This window comes from Alligator sinensis, unplaced genomic scaffold (genome assembly GCF_000455745.1).
Source record: "Alligator sinensis unplaced genomic scaffold, ASM45574v1 scaffold317_1, whole genome shotgun sequence".
Classification (NCBI taxonomy): Eukaryota; Metazoa; Chordata; order Crocodylia; family Alligatoridae; genus Alligator; species Alligator sinensis.
Genome location: NW_005842582.1, coordinates 645,054 through 668,803, shown reverse-complemented (window position 1 = coordinate 668,803; position 23,750 = coordinate 645,054). Strand labels below are relative to the sequence as shown.

General features: G+C 42.4%; 1 protein-coding gene across 3 annotated transcripts in view; it reads right to left on the bottom strand.

Moving 5' to 3' along the window:
- The window catches only part of PROS1 (protein S), a 55,754-nt gene that overhangs the window by 5,442 nt on the left and 26,562 nt on the right, over positions 1 to 23,750 (bottom strand). For 2 of the 3 annotated variants that reach the window (XM_025214438.1, XM_014524218.2), the window contains exons 8-14: positions 19,167 to 19,288; positions 15,130 to 15,248; positions 11,193 to 11,382; positions 9,246 to 9,413; positions 8,011 to 8,179; positions 6,005 to 6,153; positions 4,959 to 5,181 (exon numbers count right to left, since the gene is read on the bottom strand). In XM_025214438.1, coding sequence (XP_025070223.1) covers positions 4,959 to 5,181; positions 6,005 to 6,153; positions 8,011 to 8,179; positions 9,246 to 9,413; positions 11,193 to 11,382; positions 15,130 to 15,248; positions 19,167 to 19,288 — 1,140 coding nt within the window. Of the gene's footprint in view, positions 1 to 1,401; positions 1,501 to 4,958; positions 5,182 to 6,004; positions 6,154 to 8,010; positions 8,180 to 9,245; positions 9,414 to 11,192; positions 11,383 to 15,129; positions 15,249 to 19,166; positions 19,289 to 23,750 lie in introns of those variants that run through there. The other variant, XM_014524219.2, reaches the window with a different exon arrangement.

The window sequence follows — 23,750 nt, the reverse complement described above, 5'->3', positions numbered from 1 at the left end:
CCTCTCTTCATCTGGTGGTTCTCATCTTCTCCCAGCAATCCTTCTTCTTGGAAGACCATCCCATGGTCAAAGAAGCCAAAGCCCCGCTGGCAACACCACCTGCACAGACAGGTGTTGATCTGCAGGATGCACTTGCTCCTGCCTGGGCCCTTTCCCTTCATCAGAAGGATCAACAGGAACACAACCTGAGCTCCAGACCCCCTCACTCTTATACCCAGAACCCTATAGCCAGTTTTGATATGCTCAGGGTCTCCCCTGGCAGCATCATTGGTGCCCACATGGATGAGCAGCATGGGGTAGTAGTCAGAGGGCTGGATGAGCCTTGGTAGTCCCTCCGTGACATCTCAGATCCGGGCTCTGGATCTGCAGCAGATCTCCAGAGACAACAGGTCAGGTCAGCAAATGGTTCCCTCTGTCCCCCGTGAAGGGAGTTTCCAGCCACCACCACCCATCACTTCTTGGTGGCGATCATCTCGATCCTTCCCACCTTGGTCAGCCCTGGCCTGTCTTCTTCCACCAATGGAACGTGCTCCTTCCTCTCTGCTGCTAGGGCTGCATATCTGTTCTCCACACGACCCACTGCAGCTGGAGGTGATCTCTGCTTGTTGCCAGAAGTCACAAGTCTCCAGCTTCCACCCTCTTGGGTGTCCATGTCCTCTCTCTTCTCTAAATGAAAAGTCCTGGTAAAATAGTTCTCTATATTATGGCTGATCTGCTGAATAACAGGTAGACACAGTAGAACTCCCCATATTTCATTAAAAAATACTGAACTAATTTTTAAATTAATCTTCATATTCCTTTGGAACAGGAAGGGTATCCCTGTCAGAAAAGCCAGTTATTTGGGGCCTTGTTAATTCTTTGAAGAAACTAAAGGGAAATTTTTAAATATTGGAGTAATGAAGAAAAAACAATTTGGCTCCTCTCTTACAATCAGTCCTATACTCTGCAGGTTTATTTGCACTACCTGCGCAAAGAATAAGGGCCAAAATCAAATATAATTGTTTTTCATTTTTTTACCCTGTTTTTAAGTTGCTTCGTTTTCTTTATTTGTACATATCATTATATATTATGTTTTAACTTTCTTTAAATTAATACAATGTGTCATTTTATTATAGGGGTGTAGGTTGTAGCCGTGTTGGTCTAAGGATTTAGGCAGACAAGGTTCCTCGGGTGAATCTGATATCTTTTATTAGATCAACCCAAATAGTTGGAGAATAGTTATTAAGCAGGCTTTCGGGTTCAAAAACCCTTCGTCAGGCTAAGGAAGTTTCAGCAGTTGGTGTGTGCTCTTCCTGGATGGAATGAAAGGTAAAGAAGCCAGAGGCTGGGCTGGGGAGTCAGTTGTCAGGCAGATTATAATGTGTCATATCTCCAATGTCTATATTTAGTCCATGATTTTTAGTATCCAGGATGCTGATGAAATGGAATTCATAGGCTCGTCTCTGGGAAGCGTTGTGTAAGTTTCCACACCAGAATGGCATCCAAGCCTGCCTTACATATCTACAGGAACAAGATTACAACTCAGAATACAGACCCAAAGATATTACTGACCTTATACACTTCATCCTCACACACAACAATTTCACTTTTAATAATCAACACTTCCTCCAGATGATGGGAACAGCTATGGGCACTAAAATGGCCCCACAGTATGCCAACCTTTTTATGAGTCACCTGGAAGAAGACTTCCTCAAGAACTGCACCATCAAACCCTTGCTATACTTAAGATACATCGATGACATCTTCATCATTTGGACTGAAAACCTACAATCTCTGATTGAGTTCCATCAGAAATTCAACAATCACCATCCCTCCATCCGACTATCCCTTCAATACTCCAGCACCAACATCTCCTTTTTAGACACAATGATCAGTATCCAAAATAATACAATACAGACCACATTATACAAGAAACCCACAGACCAACATACATATCTGCACAGAACCAGCAATCACCCGAAACACACCAAAAAAGCAGTGATATACAGCCAGGCCCTCGGATGCCACCGCATCTGTACTGAAGAGAACACCTGGGATCGCCACCTCACCAATCACCCTATTCTTAAAAAGATCTTCTCAGGGCCACCCATCCTAGCCTTCAAACAAGCACCGAACCTCGTTAACCTCATCACCAGAAGCAAACTTCCTCAAGCCCAGAACACACCAAAAGGATCCAGACCGTGCCAGGACAAGAAATGCAAAACCTGCCAACACATCTCCATCACCCCCACTATTACTACACCCCACGACAGAGCCATCAGCATCCCTGGATCGTACAGCTGCACCTCCAGAAATGTAATATACCTCATCCAATGCACCAAATGCCCTGATGGAAAATATGTAGGAGAGACCAATCAACAACTGAGCACCAGAGTGAATGCACACCGGAAATCTATCAAAGACAGAAATACCCAATTACCTGTGGGGTACATTTCTCACAAGAAAACCACTCTCTCTCCAATCTCTCAGTCCTGATCCTCAAAGGAAACTTACACAACACTTTCCAGAGACGAGCCTATGAACTCCATTTCATCAACCTCCTGGATACTAAAAATCATGGACTAAATATAGACATTGGATTTTTGACACATTATAATCTGCCTGACAACTGACTCCCCAGCCCAGCCGCTGGCTTCTTTACTTTTCATTCCATCCAGGAAGAGCACACACCAACTGCTGAAACTTCCTTGGCCTGACGAAGGGTTTTTGAACCCGAAAGCTTGCTTAATAACTATTCTCCAACTATTTGGGTTGGTCTAATAAAAGATATCAGATTCACCCAAGGAACCTTGTCTGTCATTTTATTATATGCTTTTACCAATAACCACAAATCATTTAATCTTACTGTTATATAATATATACTTTCCTTGTTAATTCTACTATATCATTTTTGTGAAAGCTATAAATAAACTACTGGTAATGAGAAGCCAGCTTGTTTACTTCAGAACATCTATATTTTCATTAAACATACTTTGAACTTTATAATTTTATGTTCTTCATCTGATTTCTGCTAGTACAAGGTTTCCCCGTGTTCCCAAAAACCTTTTCAGGGATCAGCTCAAAGGAGTTGTAAATAAATTAGCATTTCCCAATGTTTACTACCATATTGTAGCTGAAAACAGTTTAAATCTGTATTTTTCAGAACAGGATATTACTGGTACCTTAAGAACATGGGGAAGAAGGGCAGAAACATTGAGACCACTGTGTGGAAAAAGCTGCCAGATGCTGCTTTTTTATTGCTAATAACTGTACGATTTCCCAAAGCATGGCAATACCTAGTACAATTTTTCAGTTTTACAAAGTAGGGGAAGCAGTGAAGGATAATACAGGCTCAAAAGCCAATAGAAATATGTGATTTAAATCAACATCTAATTTTGAAGACTAGCACACAGGCAAAGTGTAAGAACTATTTTAAACATTACTTAGATGATTACTAAGAAACATTACTTAGTTCATCAGTATCTTTCTTCAAAAAAGGCTTTTAGGTGCTAATTTCTTGTTTAGCATTTAGTATAATTCTCTGTTGATCTTTATTTATTTATAAGTATTGGTTTTACCTCTTCATGTAGAGCTGCATACTGTAATCGCAAGTAAAGCTCACAGCAACAACTTTTACTGAAGCATTTGACCCAGAGACCGCCAAAAGGGGTGGGCCACCCAGGCCATGGCCTGACCAACATTTAGCACAGCGATTCAAACACAGCCCCGCTCCCTTTCTGCCTCCATCCCTTCCATGCACAGTGGCAGCTGCAGTCTGCCACCCATAGCCAATGCGCCAATGCGCTGGAGCAGGGCCTGACACACTGGTTACAGGAGGCTGCCACTCTTCCCTCCTGGCAGGGCTGCGGGCAGCAGAGCATGGCTACCACTCTGCGTGAGGGAGGGAAGGAGGCAGGGAGTGGGGCTATGTTTGAACCACTGTGCTAAATGTTGGTTGGGCCATGGGCCAGGTGGCACATCCCATTCTGTAGCCTTGGATTTGACTTCACTAAACATCAACTTGAATAAAACCCATCTGCTGTGTTGCTGGTAAGTGTGTTTGATTTCCAAGGCATCACAAGCCCATTCCAAAGTCAAGACAAATGCCTTACTCTCTACTTGTGACAAATGCCTCAGTCCTTTTATGCCTAAATCCTATATTATATTTCTAGCCTAATTATCAGGATGTATATGTGATACATCCTTGAGAATGGCCAGTGGAGAACAGATTGCTTTCTCATTTCCCCCACACACATCCAGGTTGCAGAAGGGGCTTACAATGAAGCCCTGAGGCTGAAATACCATCTATAGTGCATATCTGCCTCCTTAGGTAGGTTAGTTGAACTAGTCAATAGGAGGCAGCACTAGATCCTCTGGCCCCACCTGACCACTCTTCATTGCCTTGCAGGGAACCCATGAACAGCTAGTCTTCATGCCACATGAAGAGCATGGCCCCCACTTTCTCCACTCAGGCACAAGAACTGTGCTAAAACCAGGGAGGAAGGGGCTAGATTTTGCACATTCTAGATAGAAATCCATTCAAAGCTGTTTGTCAGACTTCTAGGTCTTAAAAAGCTAAGATTTTCTCTGCTCCTTGTAGTGACTTTAAATAGGGGATATCAAAAAGCTTTACTAGCAATAGTTTAGCCTCCTCATTTTGGGTTATTTTGACTCTTTCTAAAGCCGCTGCAGTTCCTTGAGCCTGCCAGCTGATGTCACTTCAGGAGTGCTAAACAATCATTTATCTTTTCACAGGGATAGGTGCCAGAGGGTTGCTTCCAAAATTAGGCCTTGGGGAAGAAACTTCTGCTGCGCCATAAAGCTGGCCCACTAATGCTGCTATTGAAGTGTCAGTCTCCATTAAAACAAAAGCTTTACAGACTGACTCTCAAATACAAAGTAAAAAAGTAGGGTTTTTTAAGCTGGGAAGGCCAAGTAAAACCAATTCATTCCAACTGATGTTAAGAAATGAAATTCACCTGGAAGACCACCTAAGTAGGTGTAAACAGCAACAGTTCCTCTCATTGCTTGATCCAGGATAGACAGCTCTTGCTCTGAATTCGTTACATCTGTTTGTGAATCAACGGACAGTTCAATCTGCTGTTTGCTTGCACTGAATCCTACCAGTGTCCTTCTGGTAGTGCAAAATCTCTTCGATTCCAGCCGGGCAATAATGATATTCCCAATAGTCACAATGATGGCCTGTGTGGCAGAATACAAAATACTTCACATACAATCCTGGCATGTATTTCATTTAGTTTTGGGGCCTTTTGTGTTACGAAGTAAAAATTATAGGAAATATGGGGACCAAGATTTTTCAAAATAGATGCTGGAGGTCTGTTGCTGCCACTTGTATATTTTTATATCTGACAATCTACTTTAACATTTCTGGAAGGAAATCCTGGCCCCACTGAAGTTGAAGTTTTTTCCATTGTTTTCAATGCAGGCAGAATATCATTCTTTGTTCCCTAATTTAGGTAGTTACAAGAAACAAACAAAAAATGGATTGCTTGAAGGCACATGAAACCATGCACTGTCTTGTCATGTGTTCCTTCCTGTAGGCAGGAACACCAGGAAATTCAAGGACAGCAAGACCAGCTGGAATTAATAGGACATGTGCTAACATCATCATATCATTCGCTTTGCTTGTGTGTTGTACCCCTTCTTTCTCCCTCCTTGTGTCTTCCCTGTCTATATAGAGTATAAGCTCCTTAGGGCAAATACAGCCTACTGTATGACACTTAATAAATGGGGTAGCATTCTTGGTTGACTCTTTAGCACTCCTCTAATTGCTGCTTAATAAGGATTAATAATAATATCTTTTTAATGCTGTCTATGTGTTCTGAACTCTTTGAGCACTTCAGAAACAACTGAAACAGCTTTGCAACACCCCTATTATTTTGAATAATGACTGTTAGACCTAACTGGCAGGCAGAGAATCAAGGAAGGGATTCTCTTTCATTATGTTGACTTTTTAGGAGATGGATCTCTAGCCCAAAGTTGTTTTGATAACTTCTAAGATCACCTGTGAGTTGGAGGAGCTGGAGTCCACGATAGACAAAGCAAGAGGCACTGATTCACCAGAAACCAAGGCAAACATGACCCCAGTGCCTTTGGATGGGCGAATGTTCAGGGCTACATTTATAACCCACTCTCCAGTGTTAGTATCATTGTCTGGTTTTAGAAAAAAAAAGAGCAAATTAATGAATTGTGAAAATATCCTTATTCATCAACCAATGCTATTATTTTTTATTAGCATTGTTCCTCTCTTTAATCTATAACCCCACTATGAAAAATAAGCTTAATCTGCAATGAAAAGGTGAACTTTGTCTTACTACTTACATGCACGCACGTATATGTATGAGAATACAATATACAGTATTGGGGTGGGGGGAGTGAGACAATAGTAAGACAAAGCTCACCTTTATATAGGGAGAGGTGGCAGAAATAAAAAGAGGCATTCCAGAAGCCAAAAAGGAAAAACCTGGAAAAACTGATAGTTCACTCATAAAACTTGGCTACCATGCAAAACATCAATAACTCAAACTTACGCATTTTAAAATTGCACACCCAAGTAGCCCTGCTATTCAATGGATACTACTTGCTTGAGTAGTATGCTGGTGTTTAATTTTGATGCATTCAAGCTAGGACAGTGTTGGTACAAACCCCCAAGAATGCATTTACATGAAAAATCTAAAGGGGATTTCTAACCATCGGAGAAGTGAGGTTCTGGAACAGCCTACCAGCAGATGTGAGTGGGCCAAACATAACAACTACTGTATTTGTTTTAAAATGGAGGTTGATCAGCATATGAAAGAGATTATGGTGTGCTTCCTGTGATAATATGGAGCTGGACTTAATAACCCAGGAGGTCTTTCACAGCACTGTATAGGGCAAAATTCTATTTCCCTTTGTGCACCTACATGCCAGTTTTCTAACTTGGGACTTTTGGCACTTACCCCTGTATTGGGGACATGAAAACCCTTGCATGAAGACTGACCATGTACAGCAAACAACATACTGGCTGGACAAGCACAGATGGAGAGCAGTGCAGTAGAGCAGTCCAGGGCCCTCTCCGATTCAGGGGCAGCAGACATGTCACTGAGTCACACACTCTCTAGCTTATCCTCTTCTACCTGGCCCCACACCTTCCCCTCTTGGCTGCCCAGGTCAGGAGCCAGATTCAAAAGCAGCACAGGAGAAGCGGGGGCTGGATACTGGCTGAGCTGCAGTGAAATGGCTAGAGCACTGTCCTGGGAAGTCTGAGAGAAACAGGTTAAAACCCACTCTGGGCAAGCAGGCCTAAAACCTGAATCTCCCATTTCCTAGGCAAGTGCCCTAACCACTCAGGTGCTGAGGCTGAATCACAGGAGGATTCTGTTGCATCTAACACCCATTAGTCATGGATTTCTAAGCGGTTACATTTTCCTGACATGCATCTAGAATGGAGAGGCATACATTCCCATCAAATGCATAGCCAACTGCACAGGGTTAGTATATGCCTTTGTGCCCACAGTGCAGGGATAACAACATGGCAACTTTTGTGTATGTGCCAAAAACACCATTTATGCAGTTAGAAAACTACCATTTAGCTGAACAAAGGGAAATGGCATTCTGCTCTATGTTCCCATGTTTTTGTTTGCTCAGGGATGGCATACTTGAATACAAGAACTACCTGTTTTAAAATGTTACATTAATGCTACATCATGCTACTTAAATCATAATCATCTCCTAACTGTACCTTTCTCTAAAGTAATTTTGTATGGTTCTCTTTCATAGTTCGAACTACTCACATTGACAAACCTGGAGCAGAGACAGATGGAAAGAATCTGTTTAATCCTCTCCACCCCTTGCGAGTGTCCCTGCTTGAGAAATTAAGCTGAGATGCATGGGACTGAAAGCTATCCTCCTACTTAAGTTAGTGGGGTACTTGTTCAAATCAAGAGCATGTGACTGAGCTCATCACTCTCTTCTGTTCTGATACATTAGTTCAGCTTAAAGACGTGTTGCAAAAGGCTGAAAAATACTTACTATAGTTTATATGAAACTTTGCCACTCCAGTGCCAGGGTAGTAGGATCCTTTCCCCACAGATGGTAAACAGCGTTTGATTTGTGTTTTTTTAATAACTTCTGTTAAGCCTAAATGTCCCTGACTCATCAGATTCAAGGCCCGAGCACACCCATCTACGCGAGGGTTAATCTGCAGAAGAGTTATAGTAGTGTGTGTTGCATTCAGATTTGTTCTAGAAACAGTGTTAATCAATGGAGTGTGAGTTACTTTACATAACAACATATTTATTGACAGACAGTCAACCATAGCCATATTGATGGTATAGGTTTATAACACTGATACTGAACCCAAATATTTCTAGGAACATTTCACATTAGGTGAAAGGCCATTTACAGAGAAGCTTTTAAATGTTGTGTAGCTTTACCTTTTTTCCTTTCCCTTTCCCACTTAGAGCAAAAATGGACTTTAAAAAGAGATTCAAATATTGGCATCTATCTTATTTTAGTGGATTGGTGGCAGGTTTTTAAATGGAAATTATTCTTTAGCATTGATTTGCAAGATCCTGGATAGAAACTCCAGATATGAAGGAGAGATACAATATGGGCAATGGAGGCTTTTCTCTTCTTGGGACAAAAGCAAAGCTTGGATTCCAGAGCCCATTCACTTATTGCTTTTCTGCCAAGCTTGTGACTGCTGGGCTGTGGGATGAGCAGCAAGGAGCTGGTGCACCCAGAATAAGTTTGAGCTCTTGAGAAGGGAGAGATGAGGGAACCATGCCTCACCCCCCTGCTACAAGCTGGGTTGGATAGGGCATGGGCAGAGCAAAAGTAAAATATCTCTGTGCTTTCTTCACTCTTGCACACATACGCAGACTGAGCCAATTTACTAGCAAGAGAGGGAACATCTGTAAAATGCATAAGTGGTCCTGTTACTTCAGGACTCTAGATTTAAAAAATATATAGGTTATAATCCTGCACTACCCCTGCCTTCCCGCCCCCCTCCAACCCTGCATACATCAGATAACACAAGAGGGAGTTCACTACTGTGATTCTATAATGAAACCCTAACAATGTGCCCAGTGCAAAGTGAGTACAAAGTGTTGATGCATACTCATTTTCAAAGTAAAACAATCAATATACCTTTTTTCATTTTATACATACATTCCTCCCTTTGTTTTGTGTCCCCAGTTGGTAAACACATTATTTGGAGAAACAAACAATAATATTAATAGGCATAATTATTATTTTCTAGTTACCTGCTTAATGAGGGTGTTGCCCACTTTGGGAGGTAACCCTGCAACATACACCTTGATTTCCAGTGAACCATTTATTTGTTTAAAAAGATTCCCAGGGCTCTTAATACTCATCACTGCTTCCCTTGCTATTTTAACACAGATACTGTGTTCTAGTTCTTCCACTGAGATCTAGGATTAAAAATAAATATACATCCATATATGGTTGGAGATTACTTAATATAGTTTATTAAAAAATAACACTGTTTAAATTCATTCTAGTGTGTTCATGACTTGCAGTAGGTCTTTAAAATTTGAAACAGAGACATTTCTAAGGGAAAGGAGCTGTCTTTTGCTTTCTTTCAGAAAACCTGTTCACTGTTCATTGAAATAAGAGCTATAGAAAATCACAGTTTTTTAGTTTGTACTGCACTTAAAAGGCTTTGCTAAGAGCTTGCTTCTCAAATTGCCCAATATTCTGTCTATACTGAAAGTGGTCCTTTTCTTCTGTTATCACAGACACTTCCCATCACATTATCCTTTGTTCTAGGGAAGAAAAATGTATGGCATGGAAACCAAGACCCAGTGAACACCAGGCATGCAAGTTCTACTGTGTAGTTTTGATTATTCTGGCCCTTCAAAACCCTTTCACTCAAGCAGCACCTGCTACTACACTGAAAGGTTACACAAAATGGAAACAGAGTCCAGATATGCAACACATTTACATGATTTATCTGTACACCCTTTCAGAATCTGTCAAATCTTTGTTACTCAGCCCTGGTATCTGTAAGCTGGATTACTTGTTGGTACGTAACCTCCTCTTCCATGTGTTGTTCACCTTCCTCTATGCTTACAAAGGAAAATGGCATATATTTGCTGCCAGTCAGCAGTAGTTAAACCCTTAGGATATGTCTTCATCAATATTTAGGATCAACCTAAAGCTGCCCTAAGCCAACCCAAGTCATGTGAGCCTGTTAATATCATACCTTGCAGCCCTCACTAAGCCATCCACATTGTGCCACTTATGTATAAATCAAAATCTTTGAAAATATCCTTCTGCAGACCTGTCTCCTTTTTTGTCTGTCTCTATTTAAGAGAAGAGGGGAAAGGATGTGGAGTGAGAAGCACCTGAAGACAAGAAGAAAGAATTGTGGGTAGCTCTGGGTAGACTTCCTACGCTCCAGATCTGCATGCACAGGTGGAATCCAAACATAATGCAGGAAGAGGTGGGCTATGAGATGAATGGGAGAGAATTTGATCTCATCCCTAGAAATTTGGCACAACTTCCAAAATTGGGCTGAAGATCAAACAAAACATATATAATATATTTTATTAGTGGGTATGGCTTTGTGGAAGACCCTAATTATCAATGAGACATAAACTTAGTAGCAAAGGCAATTCTAAAATCCTGGGTTCAAACCTGCTGATGATACCTGAGGCCATTTCATATAAAACGACTTGGGTTTTTTCTATAACACTCAGGCAAATGTACACAAATGTACATTAAAAGTATCTTATTAAGTTTTCAAAGTGTGCAAAAATTAGGAAATTCCAAAATGAATGAAGCCCATTTAAACTGCAGTTCTGTTATTTAAGTCTTGAGTAGATGCCTTTGACTTCACAACCTTAATGTATTTTCCCTGAATGTAACAGATTTATTAAAGAGACCCTATTTGTGTTAATTCCTCTTGACTTCACTGGGAGCAGAAGAGACCCCAAACCCTGAGGCAAGTATCACTGAAAAAGAAAGTCTTAAGATTTTCTTTTGTTAGGACACAACAAGCCTTCATTTGATCAAGCTGTACTGGATAGTGTGGAATAAAAATAGTTGTGCGTTAGAATAACTGCACTACCATCCACTTGTGTCAAGGTAAATGTATTTACAGAAGTAGGCAGTAGCACTACTGCATAGGTATGAACACCAGACAGAAATCTTGTACTGGAGGCGAGGGTGGGGAGAAGCCAACTTACTGTTTGCCACACACCATCATTAATGGCTTTGCCACCACTTGTGACTTTTGTTCCATGTTCATTCTTGAATTGAATCTCAATCTTTCCATCCCGAAGTGCAAGCAAGAACCATCCTGTGTTGTTGGAGGATTCAGCATATAGTATAACACCCTCGTTGTCATATGTCCGGAAATCAAATTCTGCTGAAAATCTGAGTGGTGGGAGAGGAATCACAGTAAAGAGAAAAGGACAGATGAGGTACTGAAGAACTAAGTGTGATATGTTAATAACTTAGTTACACAGACATGTATTAGTCTTCAGAAGGCACTGTATTTGAGCAGGTAGAATGGCTGCAGGCTGTTAGTCACAGGCACAACCCAGTAGTTATGGAAACTTGTTAATCTGAATCCAGAGAAAAAGTTCAATTTTTTTATTCAAGGCATTGGATTTGAAGGATTTGGGGGTTCAATTCTCATGAGCTTCCCATATGACCAACTCACTTTGTCTCACTTCTCCTATTTACAAAACAGGGTTAAGACTCTCCTACTTTCACAAGGGTGCTAGAGGAAGAAAATCAACAGAATAGTGAGCAAGTCCAGAGAAAATTCTACAGTATCCTCCATGAATGTGCTTAGCATTGGCTTGGAAAATGTGTTTTATTTTGGTTTTTTTAATTCAGAAAACTGGGCCAATTTATTCTCTGTCTGGGTGAGAGTTGGATGATCAAACATGTACCAGTATTATTACATATATTACAGCAGTGCTTAGAGATCCTATGCTGCTCCATCACCAAAAGCTTTTAACCTAAATAAACAGGAGAGATAAAGGGTGGGAGGGGAAAACAAAGATACAGGGAGGCAAGGTGAAAGTCATATAACAAGTCAGTGGCAGAATAAGAAGGGCTACAATTATATAGGGTGATATCATTTACTGGACCAACTGAATAGCTGGGATAGTGTTAAACAAGTTTCCAAATGCAAAACCCTCTTCATCAGGTCTGTGGAGTAAAAGTCAGCACATTAGGGCTGTGTGAAGCTTCAGTCACTGATTTGATTCAGCGGAGATTCAGCCCAATTCGGTGGCTGAATCTTCGAATCCAAATCAAATCAGGAGACCCTTTAATCTCTCCGACTCGAATCGGAACCTTCCGAATCAATTGAGAGAGATTCGGAAAGATTCAGCAATTCGGACATAAATACAGCTTTAAATGTTTTTTCTACATACCTCAAGGTAGCAGGCAACTCGTGAATGCTGCGATGCTGGGGCGGATAAAGCGACCCACCGGAGCACCGGGGCGTCTCCAGCATGCTCGGCAGCAAACCCAGAAGTAGACCAGAAGCACTTCCAGTCCACTTCCGGGTAATACTGCCCGTTTCACACACCCCTACACAGCATAGACTTTACCCCAACTATGCAGATGGTCCAATAAAATATATCACCCTAAGAAATCCTTGCCTCTTGCAAAATTCCTAGACCATCATGGCTACAAAATCACTCTAACACTAGAATAAGAAAGAGAATTGCTGCCCTAACTCCATATCCAGTTCTTTATTGTCAAGATTACACTGACTTTCAAATACAGTCCTAAAGAATCTTCTTATTTGAAATCTATAGATAACTATCTATGACCTTTGCCAAGGTCTGGAAGTGCCTTAAAATCTTCCAGGAGAAATTAAATCCAGGTCAACATTGATTCAGAACACAAGGATAGACAGTATTTCAATACAGGTATGTCAATACTTATGTTTTTTCTAAAGATTCTGAGGAATTAAAAACCAAGAATTTAACCACTTCTCTTATTGCTGTCTTTGAAATTGCTGAACCTGCAAGTCAGAGAGAACACCGTATTTTCAGCTTCCACCCTTAAGAAGTTCTAGCATAATAAAGAGGTCACTAATATTAGTAATTGCTCTAGGATGCTGACAAGTGAAGAGTAAATACTACAAGCTGATATGGAATTGAAACAAGTTATTATACTTCACTAGTGTATTAGAACATTTTGAGGGACAATTAACTTTTTCAATCGTTTGTGTACAGCATGCTATAATTTGCAGTCTCTAGCTAAGAATAGCAGAAGCATCATCCAAGACCAAAGCATTGTGATAAAGAACTTTAATCTCTATCTTGCTTTATTTGCTATGAAATCATCGGACTTTTTCCTAGGTCTTTGACTAAAAAAGGAATTGCAGCACTTTAGAAATAAGCTTATTTAAATTTCGCCTGCTGAAGGCAGTGTTTAGAGCCTTACAAGTATAGAACTCGTGGTTGGGGTTCTTCAGGGCAGAATTTGAGTCAGATGCAAGACTGGCCCATTAGTATCTTTTTTCTACATCTGCTACTTTTTCCCCTACAAGGTCTTTCTCTTCCTTACAGAGTGGGCAGCAAGCTTCTGTTGGGGTATATCTATAGAGCACAGTATCTGAAGCACAGGACTCAAAGGTGCAGGGATACTACCTTGGATACAGCACCAAGCTAATGTGTATCACTTGTCATGCTCTAACTGTTACATGTGCATGGTCCCATAGCAATACAAGTGTAGCAAAACCACTCCAGATATAATACTTTTCATTCAGGGTTGGATCTTGTCTCGGTGCTGAAGGAATATACCACATTCACTTAAATCTAAGACAACCATCCCCCTCCTCCCCCCCATTCAACATGGGCTAAAAAAAATCCCTTGTTTTAGATTCAAGTATGGCAAGCAGCTGCTGTAGGTCTAGAATGGACCAGGGTGGTTCATGTGGCAGGCAAGGGGTATGTGGAATGGGGGGACGGTGCAGGGGAAGGAGGCACATGGTGCAGGGGAGTGCGAGGGAAGGGGGCTAGCATTTCAAGGAGGAGCATGGGGAAGGGGGCTGCAGTGCAGGGAGGGGAGCATGGAAGAAAGGACAGCAGGGGGGCATGGGGGAAGGGACACATGGAGTGATGAGGACATGGGGGAAATTTGGGGAAAAGGACACATGGAGTGAGGGGAGCACCGGAAAGAGGTGCAGGGAAGGGGCACAAAGTGCAGGGGGAGTATGGAAAAAGGGCAGCAGGAGGGAACTCGGAGAAGGAGCGCAGAGTGGTGACAGGAGATACTGCAGTGGCCTTGACCCAGCCTGGAGCCTGGAGATGCCACTACTGCCTAGACCAGTGGGGTGCTCTATGCTCCTGGTGGAGACAAAGCTGGAGCAGCTGCAAAGGTAAAGGGAGGGGGAAGGGCAGGCAGTAGAGGGTGACAAGCAGGGTTCGAATTACGGGGGAGCTCGGGTGGGGGGGGGGTGAGCCCTCTCATAAGAGATGAGAGCTCCCTTGTCACTACTTTCCCTGTGGCAGGGGGGGGGGGGAAGAATTTAAGAGGAACCTCCAATAACTCTATACATGGAAACTTAAAACAGATTTATAATTTTCCATATCTAGAATCTAATAACTGGGGAGTCATCTTAAATTCAGGGTTCTCTTGGACTTGGGTAAACATGGTGATATGCTCACATCAAGACTCTAGTGCAGTGTGGTGCACACAGCCCACACCAAGGGGTTCCCTGCTCACCGACTGACTGCAGTTCTGCACTAGTCAGCTGCTACTGCCTCTTGTCCGATAGAAAGTGCTCTTTAACAGTTCATTTAGCTGATAAGTATCTAGATAAAAGGTGTCTCAGTCATACTATATTAGGAATTTGCTGGTCTCCCTATATTAAAAGACTGGCTTAGGGGTACAGTATGATCAGTAAGTGATGCTGTAAACTGACTCCAGGCAATTACTCTTCCTGTCATTTCAAATGACTTCAGTTCCACTAAGTGCCAGTGATATCAATTCAGTCATTCTCTATGCTATAAAGATGTCTTATCTGGTCCTGAGGAGATGATGGTAAGAATTACGCATTCAATGCTGAACATTTCTGTCACCCTCTGAAAACTTTATGGAAACAAATGTCCGTAACTTTCATGCATACTTTTATTGTTGGCAAAGGCTCACCTGCTGGCATTTGGCAATTTAAACCTTAAATGCAGAACAGCATTTTCTGTTGTTTGCTCTGCCAGGTAAAGCAACTGATAATTCGGCTCAAGGTTCAGCGGGAGGCAAACTGGAACAGCCTGGAAATAATGGGTAAAGGGAAAACAGCATGCTCTAATTTTCTACAGTGATATATCACAAAAGAACTCTAGTTCTTGTTGATTTTAGCAAGTTTCATTTTTGAATAATTCATTTTTCATAACTAATCACTATTGCACTTAAAAAATGTGATGCCTCAAAACAAATTAAACTATGTTGTTGCTGTTCTGAAAAAAATTAATTACTGAATATGATCAAGCAGAGGGGGCCTTTGGTAGGTCTTGCTGGAGTATAGATTGTGTATGCCTTCACTGCATCTGATAGAGAAAAGAGTGTTCCTGAGCTGGACAGGGTGGCATGGAACCAGAGGACAAGAAGATGGTGTTGATGTGAGGGTCCTGCTTCCACAAAGATAGTTTCCTTTGGCTGCAAGGAAGGAAGAAGCAGGAGCTGCAGCTCAGCATTTCTCAGATGGGTGGACCAATGGGGGATGGTGACTGCCAGAGGGGAGTAGGGCAAAAGGTAGGTAGGGCCACAACAGCCCTCTCTGCTTCCCATCCCTCCCCTTTGCCCGGTAACTCCCTGAAGGAACATGATGACACAATGAGTTCCAGACTTTGGCATGCATTGGTAGGATCCAAAATGTGAAAACAGGTACTGCTACAGCCTCCTGCAATACCCTTTTTGCCTGAGCTAAATTTGCTGACTGTCACCAGCATCTCCAGGCTTTATTGGCACCTTGGAGGCTGACTTCAAGTTACTGATATCTGATTTCAATTCTGTAGCTTCAGTAAGGTGCATCTTACATTTAGACCTCCTTTCTATGTCTCTTATACATGGGAAAATATGGGCAGGTTGTGACACAGTTTTTAATAGAGGCAAACTCAGATACAAAGGCTGGCCATGCAAATCAGGAGTAGGCCTCCAGTCTAAAACCAGAGCACTTCCTTTCTCTCACTAGGATTCTAGCACATAATTTATACTAAGACACATGGTTGTATTGAGCTTGGGGTGCATGAACTCTAAAACACCTACAATGTTAGAGAGGGGGGTTGGTTCAATAAGAAGCATGCTTTCCTTGGAGGTCAAAGTGAATCAATATACAAGCACAGTGTTAATGCTTGTAAAAAGGAATCTTCTCGGGACAGATGTAAAACTGAAGTCATAACCACTTGTGGCAATGAATGATTCCATGACTATAAAATTGTGGCTGGTGTCCTGGTTAAAATCAGAGTTCGGTACCAGTATTTACATTCTACCTACAGAAATTCCCTGCTGCCTTAATTAAGGGAGGTTATTTATTTTCTGGGCTACACTGCTGCAAAGTATTACTGTGTATGCGATTTATGAATGGTTTCTGTAATTCAGGAGTGATGATCCTAGTATTCAAAAACAATGTAATATTTTGAGTGACATCAGTTTAAATAGATAGGATGTTATGAACAGATTTCTGCTATCCAATATGCACTGCTGCTTTTCTGTCTCTTGTCATGTCACAATTAGTATTAGATGTAAAAGGATAATCAGAAGTTTTATTTTGGGACCAAACCTCTTCTTTTCCATCACATAGTAGACTAAGGTCCCTGCCAGATGTGCAGGTAAAGGTGCAATGGGATTTGATGTGTGATCCACATGTGTATGGCAGGAGCCATGATTGTGGGATCACACATCAGATCCCATTAAGCCTTACTGCCAGTGCAAGTGGAGCCAGGGATCATAATCCCAGGCTCCCCCTGCACCAGCATGTAGCAAGCTCTCACAGTGGATCCCTGTTAGCTGATCCGGGCTCCCAGGTGTGGGGCCACACCCGGTCACACATTCAATTAATGGTGTCACAGGAGCCAGTCACAAAGTTACTACACATTTTTTGTATAATAACTTTGTGGCTTATTCCTTGTTTTATGATGCCATAAATTCCTTTAACATGTGGCTGGGTTACAACTTAAGATGTAATTAGTTGGTTAATCATGCCTTAGGTGTAACGTGTGGCAGGGGCCTAAGTCCCACACAGCTGTGGCAGAACCAGCAGCTGCAATGTGCTACAGCAGGGGTATCAAACTCATCTAGCTCTGTGGGCTGGATGAATGGCATGGGGCTTACCCCACAGGCCAGATTGGGCCCGTGGATTCCTCTCTCTCCTATGCTGGATACAGTACCCATAGTGCCTACTCCGGTTAGTCCAGGACTGCACTGCATGTGGTGCCCACTCCAGCCAGTCTGGGAGCTGCCCTGCATGCAACACTTGCTCCAGACTGGCCAGAGCAGGCCCCATGTGTGGCACAGTGGACCCAGCCATGGGTTTTGGATCCAGCATGATGAGGGGAGTGCCAGAGTGGCCAGGACAGGTGCCGTATACAGTACAGAATCCAGAGTGGGAGCCATGTGCAGCACTTATCCTCAGTCCTGCACATCAGGCCAGTCCAGTGTGTGCTGTGTGTGTCATATGGGTCAACTTGAGACCCAGGGCCAGCAGCAGGAGCCAAATGATGAGGTACCACTGGCCAGATGCAATCTGTGGGCTATCTCTGTCACCCCTATGCTACAGTACACATCAGACATGTTGCATTTAGATATTCTGACTTGTTAAAGTTCCATTTCTTAAAATGTCTTGATCTTACACCATGTTCATGATAGTCATTCCACTGACTATAACGGAGTTATTCCTGAATTAAAGTAGCATAAGAAGTCTGCCCTTAAATGATGAATTATATATTGGATATTTGGATTCCAGTTGAAAATACCTGCCACTAGCTTGTAAATATTGGCTCAGACTCTTTGGGCACCATTACACATGCCAGATATCTGCTCCAACACGTGCTGATTCATGTTAGTTCAAGCGCACCCTGCTGCGATTTTCAAGTGCAGGATGCTGAATACATGTGACACTGTGGGAGCTTTAATTAGAGCAGCTCCTGGAATCGCTCTAATTAAAGTGCCCCCCTCCACCTCAGACCACGTGTATAGATGCCCTTTCTGTTCATGCATCTCTTCATGAGGGCTAATAAACTTCTCACACACAGCAATAGGAGTCATGCTTTATAGAGAAACCAAGGACAGACTTCCCACTTTATTATCAACAGGAAATGGCTTTGCTCCCCATGTTGCCTAAGTATTAAATTGTAGTAAGTACAAAACAAGTTCTGGTAAATATGTGCTGATACAATATCAGGCTTTGATCTGGAAATATTTAAGCCCCTCTACTTCCTATGGTGTCAACAACTGTTTTGGAGGGAAGCTGTTTGAACACCCTTACAAGTCTCAACCTGCCCAGCTCCTGCCAAAATAATATAAAGAAAACAATTAACAAAGAAAGGTTTCTGCTGAAATGTTCTACAGTCCTGCTGTTTCTGGCACTAACAAGTATAAATCTTAAAATTCTTTTGTTTCCTAAAAATAGCTTATTTTGGAAGTGAATTGAGTTTTCAGCATTTGGTGAAACCACATGGTCAACACTTAGTACTTTCTTCTACAGCTATAGAAACTGGGACCAGACAAAACAGTCAACTCATACCACTCAAGCTCAGCTCAAGTCTGAAGTCATTCTGTGGGACTGGGTAGGAAGAGGTTCTCACAGCAAGAAAACACCTTGAAAATGTGCGATACCATTTTCCAAACCATAATTCCAACCCCTAGGGATGCCTAAACCAAAAAGGGCCTACTTTCTTCCTTTAGAAAAGGGATTTGGGGTCATTTTGGGAGAGTGGGGTTGGAGGAAGCTGAGGCAAGTGCCCTGCATGGCCCAAATTCTGTTGAAATACTCATGAGCTTAATTGCTGTGTCTGCTTTGTGGAATGATGCCACAATGCCGCTGCCTCCAGTGTTTTGCCAGCATTCTGAAATTGGCATGAATTATCTTAGTATTTTTTCTAATCTAGTTCATCCTGTGATCAAGAAACCACCACTTCTGTGGCCTCACAGTGAGACTTGCCTCACAACTTTTACCTCTCAGGCAGTTTTACCTCACAAGTCTTCATGTCTTGAGAGAGCTTGAACCCTTTATGACCATCACAATGGCAGGCATAGCTTCCTTTGTAATTTACACACATTTGAGCACAAATGTTTTCAGCACATTCGTCCACATCTGCAGTGAAAGAGAAAAGTTGCATGAGACTTAGGCTGAGCATTCACTTCACGCAAGTCCTAAAGCCAGATACATTAAGCTAACTGAGTAAGGAGCAAGGATAGTTCTTTACTGGAATGTGAACCCAGTCTGTGATATGTTTTTGAATACATTATGACAAGTAGTTTTCTTGCTAGCTTTTCACCTGATACCTCTGAATGGCGAAGCCTGCCAATGAAAAGGGGTGACATACCAAGATGATTTAAGTAAGTTGCAAATCATGGCTTAATCTTACAGAAGTAATGCAGAGAAAATGTATTTCTTACAAATCCAAAAAGATGCACTTTCACTTCCTTTGCAGGTATTTTGTTATCTGAAAGGGAAGACCCATCCCCCCAGGAACCTGAGCCCGCAGGTGTTACTGCTGAGGAAGCTATTAGAAAGCAATCTGTAGACAATGACAGCGTGGCGTGTGTAGACAAAACGGGGGTTTACTTCGCCCTAACTTGAAGCAGTGGGTTTTTAAAAACGCCACTTCAATTTAGGGCGAAGTAAACCCTCGTGTTGTGTACACCCATGTCTTACCTGCCTCTCCGGCGGCAGAGTGGAGGGTGAGATGGCAGCAGGCAAAGTGGTCCCTGGCCTACAGTGGGAGCTGGTGTTTCCCTCCATAGCAGCAGCGCCCCCTTCCCCCCCCCAGGCAGCACCCACCCACAGGTACCCAGCTTCGGTGGTCCCAGGGGACACCGCAGCCATGGAAGGAAGGACCAGGTCCCCGCACAGCTCAGGTAGGCAGACATGCTCAGGGGGGATCAGGCTCGCTGCTTCTTTTTTGTTTCAGTGGAGCCTGCCTTCCCAAGCTGATGCCAGGCTACCTGCACAGCCCCTGAGCCACTCCTCAGAGATGTTTTAGTTTGCTGCACCCCAAAGTCATTTAAGGCGTATTACTCCACCGAATGTGTTACAGCAGCTGGAATTCATGCGCAATACGCCGCCAATGCGTGCAAGCACCAACGCCATTAAAGCGGTGCAAAAGCATTTAACCCGCTTTAAAGTGTCATGCACCCATGCCCCTCATTTCATCTACACATTCCCATGAGCACCAACATAAAGGAACTCCTGTAGACACAGCAGGAGTAGGAGCAGAGGAACCTGGACAAATTCCTTAAATGGGAAACTATGGAAAAGAAGCTGGAACTGGAACTCAAGGAAAGCTTCTTCAAAACAGTCTTAGGTCTCAACATCCACAAGACCTGGGCAGGTAACTAACTGTGAAGGCTTCTCAGCAAGCACTAGTCTCTATGTAAAGGTAGGTTTCCATGTAATCTGCAGTGCATGCCCAAGTGCACAGCTTCTTGCAGCAAACAGGTCCCCTCCATAAGAGCTTAATAATAAGGAACAGGGAATTCTGCTACTCTTTGTTCCTCCATTATCTGCAATGCCCTGCCACAGATTATGATCTGAAGCTGTTGATAGTTCCCTGATAACAGTAGCAGACCCAGGAACAGGGCAAGCCCACCACCACTTTGGTTGTGCTACACGTACAGTGAGCTCTGAGCTCATTGCCCAGCATGGGCTCCTGCTGGAGCTTGGCATGACCAGTAGCTCTGAGCTCATGAGCTGGTCAGGGTGAGACACTGATGCTGCTGTTGGCCTTTTCCCTTCCCTACCCCCCTCATCGCTGAATTCAGCAGCAGGGGAAAGGAGGTGATATGGTGGCAGTAGCACTTACCCCCTGGGCATTGAAGCCATGCAAAAACAGGGGCTCCAGCCAGATCCTGCACTGACAACTCATGTGACATCCAGCCAAAATGGGACGTGACTGTCCCACTGCATCCTTTCTGGACCCACCCCAGCCTGGGAGATAGCTTCTACAATGCCAAGGTACTAACAATCCCTTTTTTTCCTGTCAGCCATGTAGAACAAGAAGAGGAGGAGTAAAAGACAAGAGAGTTACTACATGCAGCAGATGCTCCACTCCTGCAAGGCTGAATCGGATCATAATTTTTCACATATTAGTTTCCAAAATTGGCTCTGTTCAGTAGTTAAAAAGCAGTTACTTCTTGTTAGCGGTCAAATGAACAGACTGTGGTCTGAAATTTGTCCTTGGAGAGACCTCTAAATTGAATAAGATTCTGTGGTTTGTGCTAAGCACTTGTCCACTTAATTGTAAGGGAAGAGAAACTGCAGCTATGCCAAAGATTTTATTAGACCATGTAAAAACAGCAGGTATTCCCCACGAGCCAACTAAATGGCACCCTATGTCCCAAAATAAGCAGGCAGAGAGTTACATTTTTTAAATAATATTTTATTTTTCATTTGAATAAGCAGTTACCCAATGCATTACATAAAATTAATAAGGCAAAACAATATCCCATGCTGATTAGCAACCCCTTTGTCCGAAGAGTTTAAGGAAAACAGCTAAATTAGCACTTCAAAAATATCCAAGTATCAATACCACATGACCTGTGGTATTTTGCAAGCTGCAAAACAGCATGAGTATTAGTAATCAATTACTTATTAAAACTTGTGTGTGTGCATGGATGTGAGGACCTATAGCATCTCTTCATCTTTGGGACAACATGGCTTATGGGGGTAATGTAGCTGTACCAAAGAATCTGTTGGTGTCCAGGATCCAACTAGATCCTTTCAGCAACAGCTAAAAGTGAAACAATATCTTATGTACCATACTATGGTGTTTCCAGTGCCAATAGGTGGGAAGGATTTCTGGTGTAATATCTTTTACTGGGCCAACTGCATAGTTAGAGTAAAGTTAAACTTTCAAATGCAAGACATTCTTCATTATTCTGACCTGATGAAGAATGTCTTGCATTTAAAAGTTTGTCTAAATTTGTTCCAACCATGCAGTTGATCCAATAAAAGGTATCATCCCACAGGAATCCTAGCCATTCATGTCACTTCTGGACCATCATGGCTACATCATCACTCTAATGCCACCATTGGGTAGGAATAAAGTCTAAGCTTCTCCAAGCATGTAACAAACAGATTTTCTCAGAACTCTGGCATTTTGCACCTTGCCAGGACTTCCCACATGAATATTGATGAATTGGCCCCTGTTGACCGCCAAGAGTTGCATGATCAGAGAATGTTTGCCACTTACATGTAGCATGCTTACTGGCTCCTTCAGGAACGTAAACTCTAAGGATGTGACATGGTTCAAGAATCTCATTCCCTGTAGTGCAGCTCCTACTTTAGACATGTTCACATGCCCATATCCCACTCCATGAGTAGCATCTCTACGCCATCACCACCACTATGAGACTGAGAGTTCACTTGCCAACACCAAAAGGTAGCAGGCTGAGCTCTCCAGCTTTTAGATGGCTCATTCAGCAACATGAATCTGTACTGTCCCTCAATCATGTACTGTGGTGCCAGTGTCAGTGTGAGCTCCTAACACAGGTCTATGAAGATATGCTTCATCCACTAGAATTTCTGGTCATCTCTTGTCTTCTAATATAACACAATCTTGCCAAAACATACTATTTCTTCTGCTCCAGAAATGCTGGTATCCCCATGAAGATAGTGCATCACATGTACAAAAATCTGTCTTGTATGCTTCATCCATGTTCCAGGGATATATTTGGTAGTCGTGTTGGTCTGAGACAAAAAGAAATGCAAAAATCTAGAACTCTTGGTTCAGAGATGATACTTTTTATTAGACCAACTGAGAAATTGCAAAAAAAAATTACATTTTTCTGCAAGCTTTTGGGCTCACACACCCTTCATCAGGCTCAGGAAAAGTTCAAGATGGTAAAACATCCCCATATGTAGGAAATAAACATCATTTTTGCACAGAAGTTGAAGCTGGAAATCTGTCCCTCTGGAGTAACTCATGAGAGTGTCTCATGGACCTAGAACGACAGATTTCCAGCTTCGGTTTCCTCTGTGCAAAAATGAAATTTATTTCCTACATATGGGAACTTTTTACCATCTTGAACTTTCCCTAAGCCTGATGAAGGGCATGTGAGCCCGAAAGCTTGCAGAAAAACATATATTTTTGCAATTTCTCAGTTGGTCTAATAAAAGACATCATCTCTGAACCAAAAGTTCTACATTTTTGCATTTCACCCATGTTCAACACCTTTGCACGTTGCTGCCAAAACGGCCTTCCTGCATCATTTCGTGAACAATGGCATTACAGGGCTGCATTCAGGAGAAGCTGCTCCAAAGTCTCCATGGTTCGACCCACTAGTTATATATGCACAAAAGTGAGCAGTATACTGGGCTGACAAAAACTCATGGCATGTTAAAATAATTTCCATCCTTGGGAATATTAAGGAAAGACATCCTACAGTGCACCACAGACTAGTTCCTCAAAGGCCTACATTCTGCATAATTCTAGGATTTTTTAATACTCTTCAAGAAATCATAGTATCATATACCAGTACCAGTAAGCAAGAGGTGGATATGGGAAATGAGCATTCTCCATGTTAAACTAAAAAAATGTGGACAGGGGAAGTGC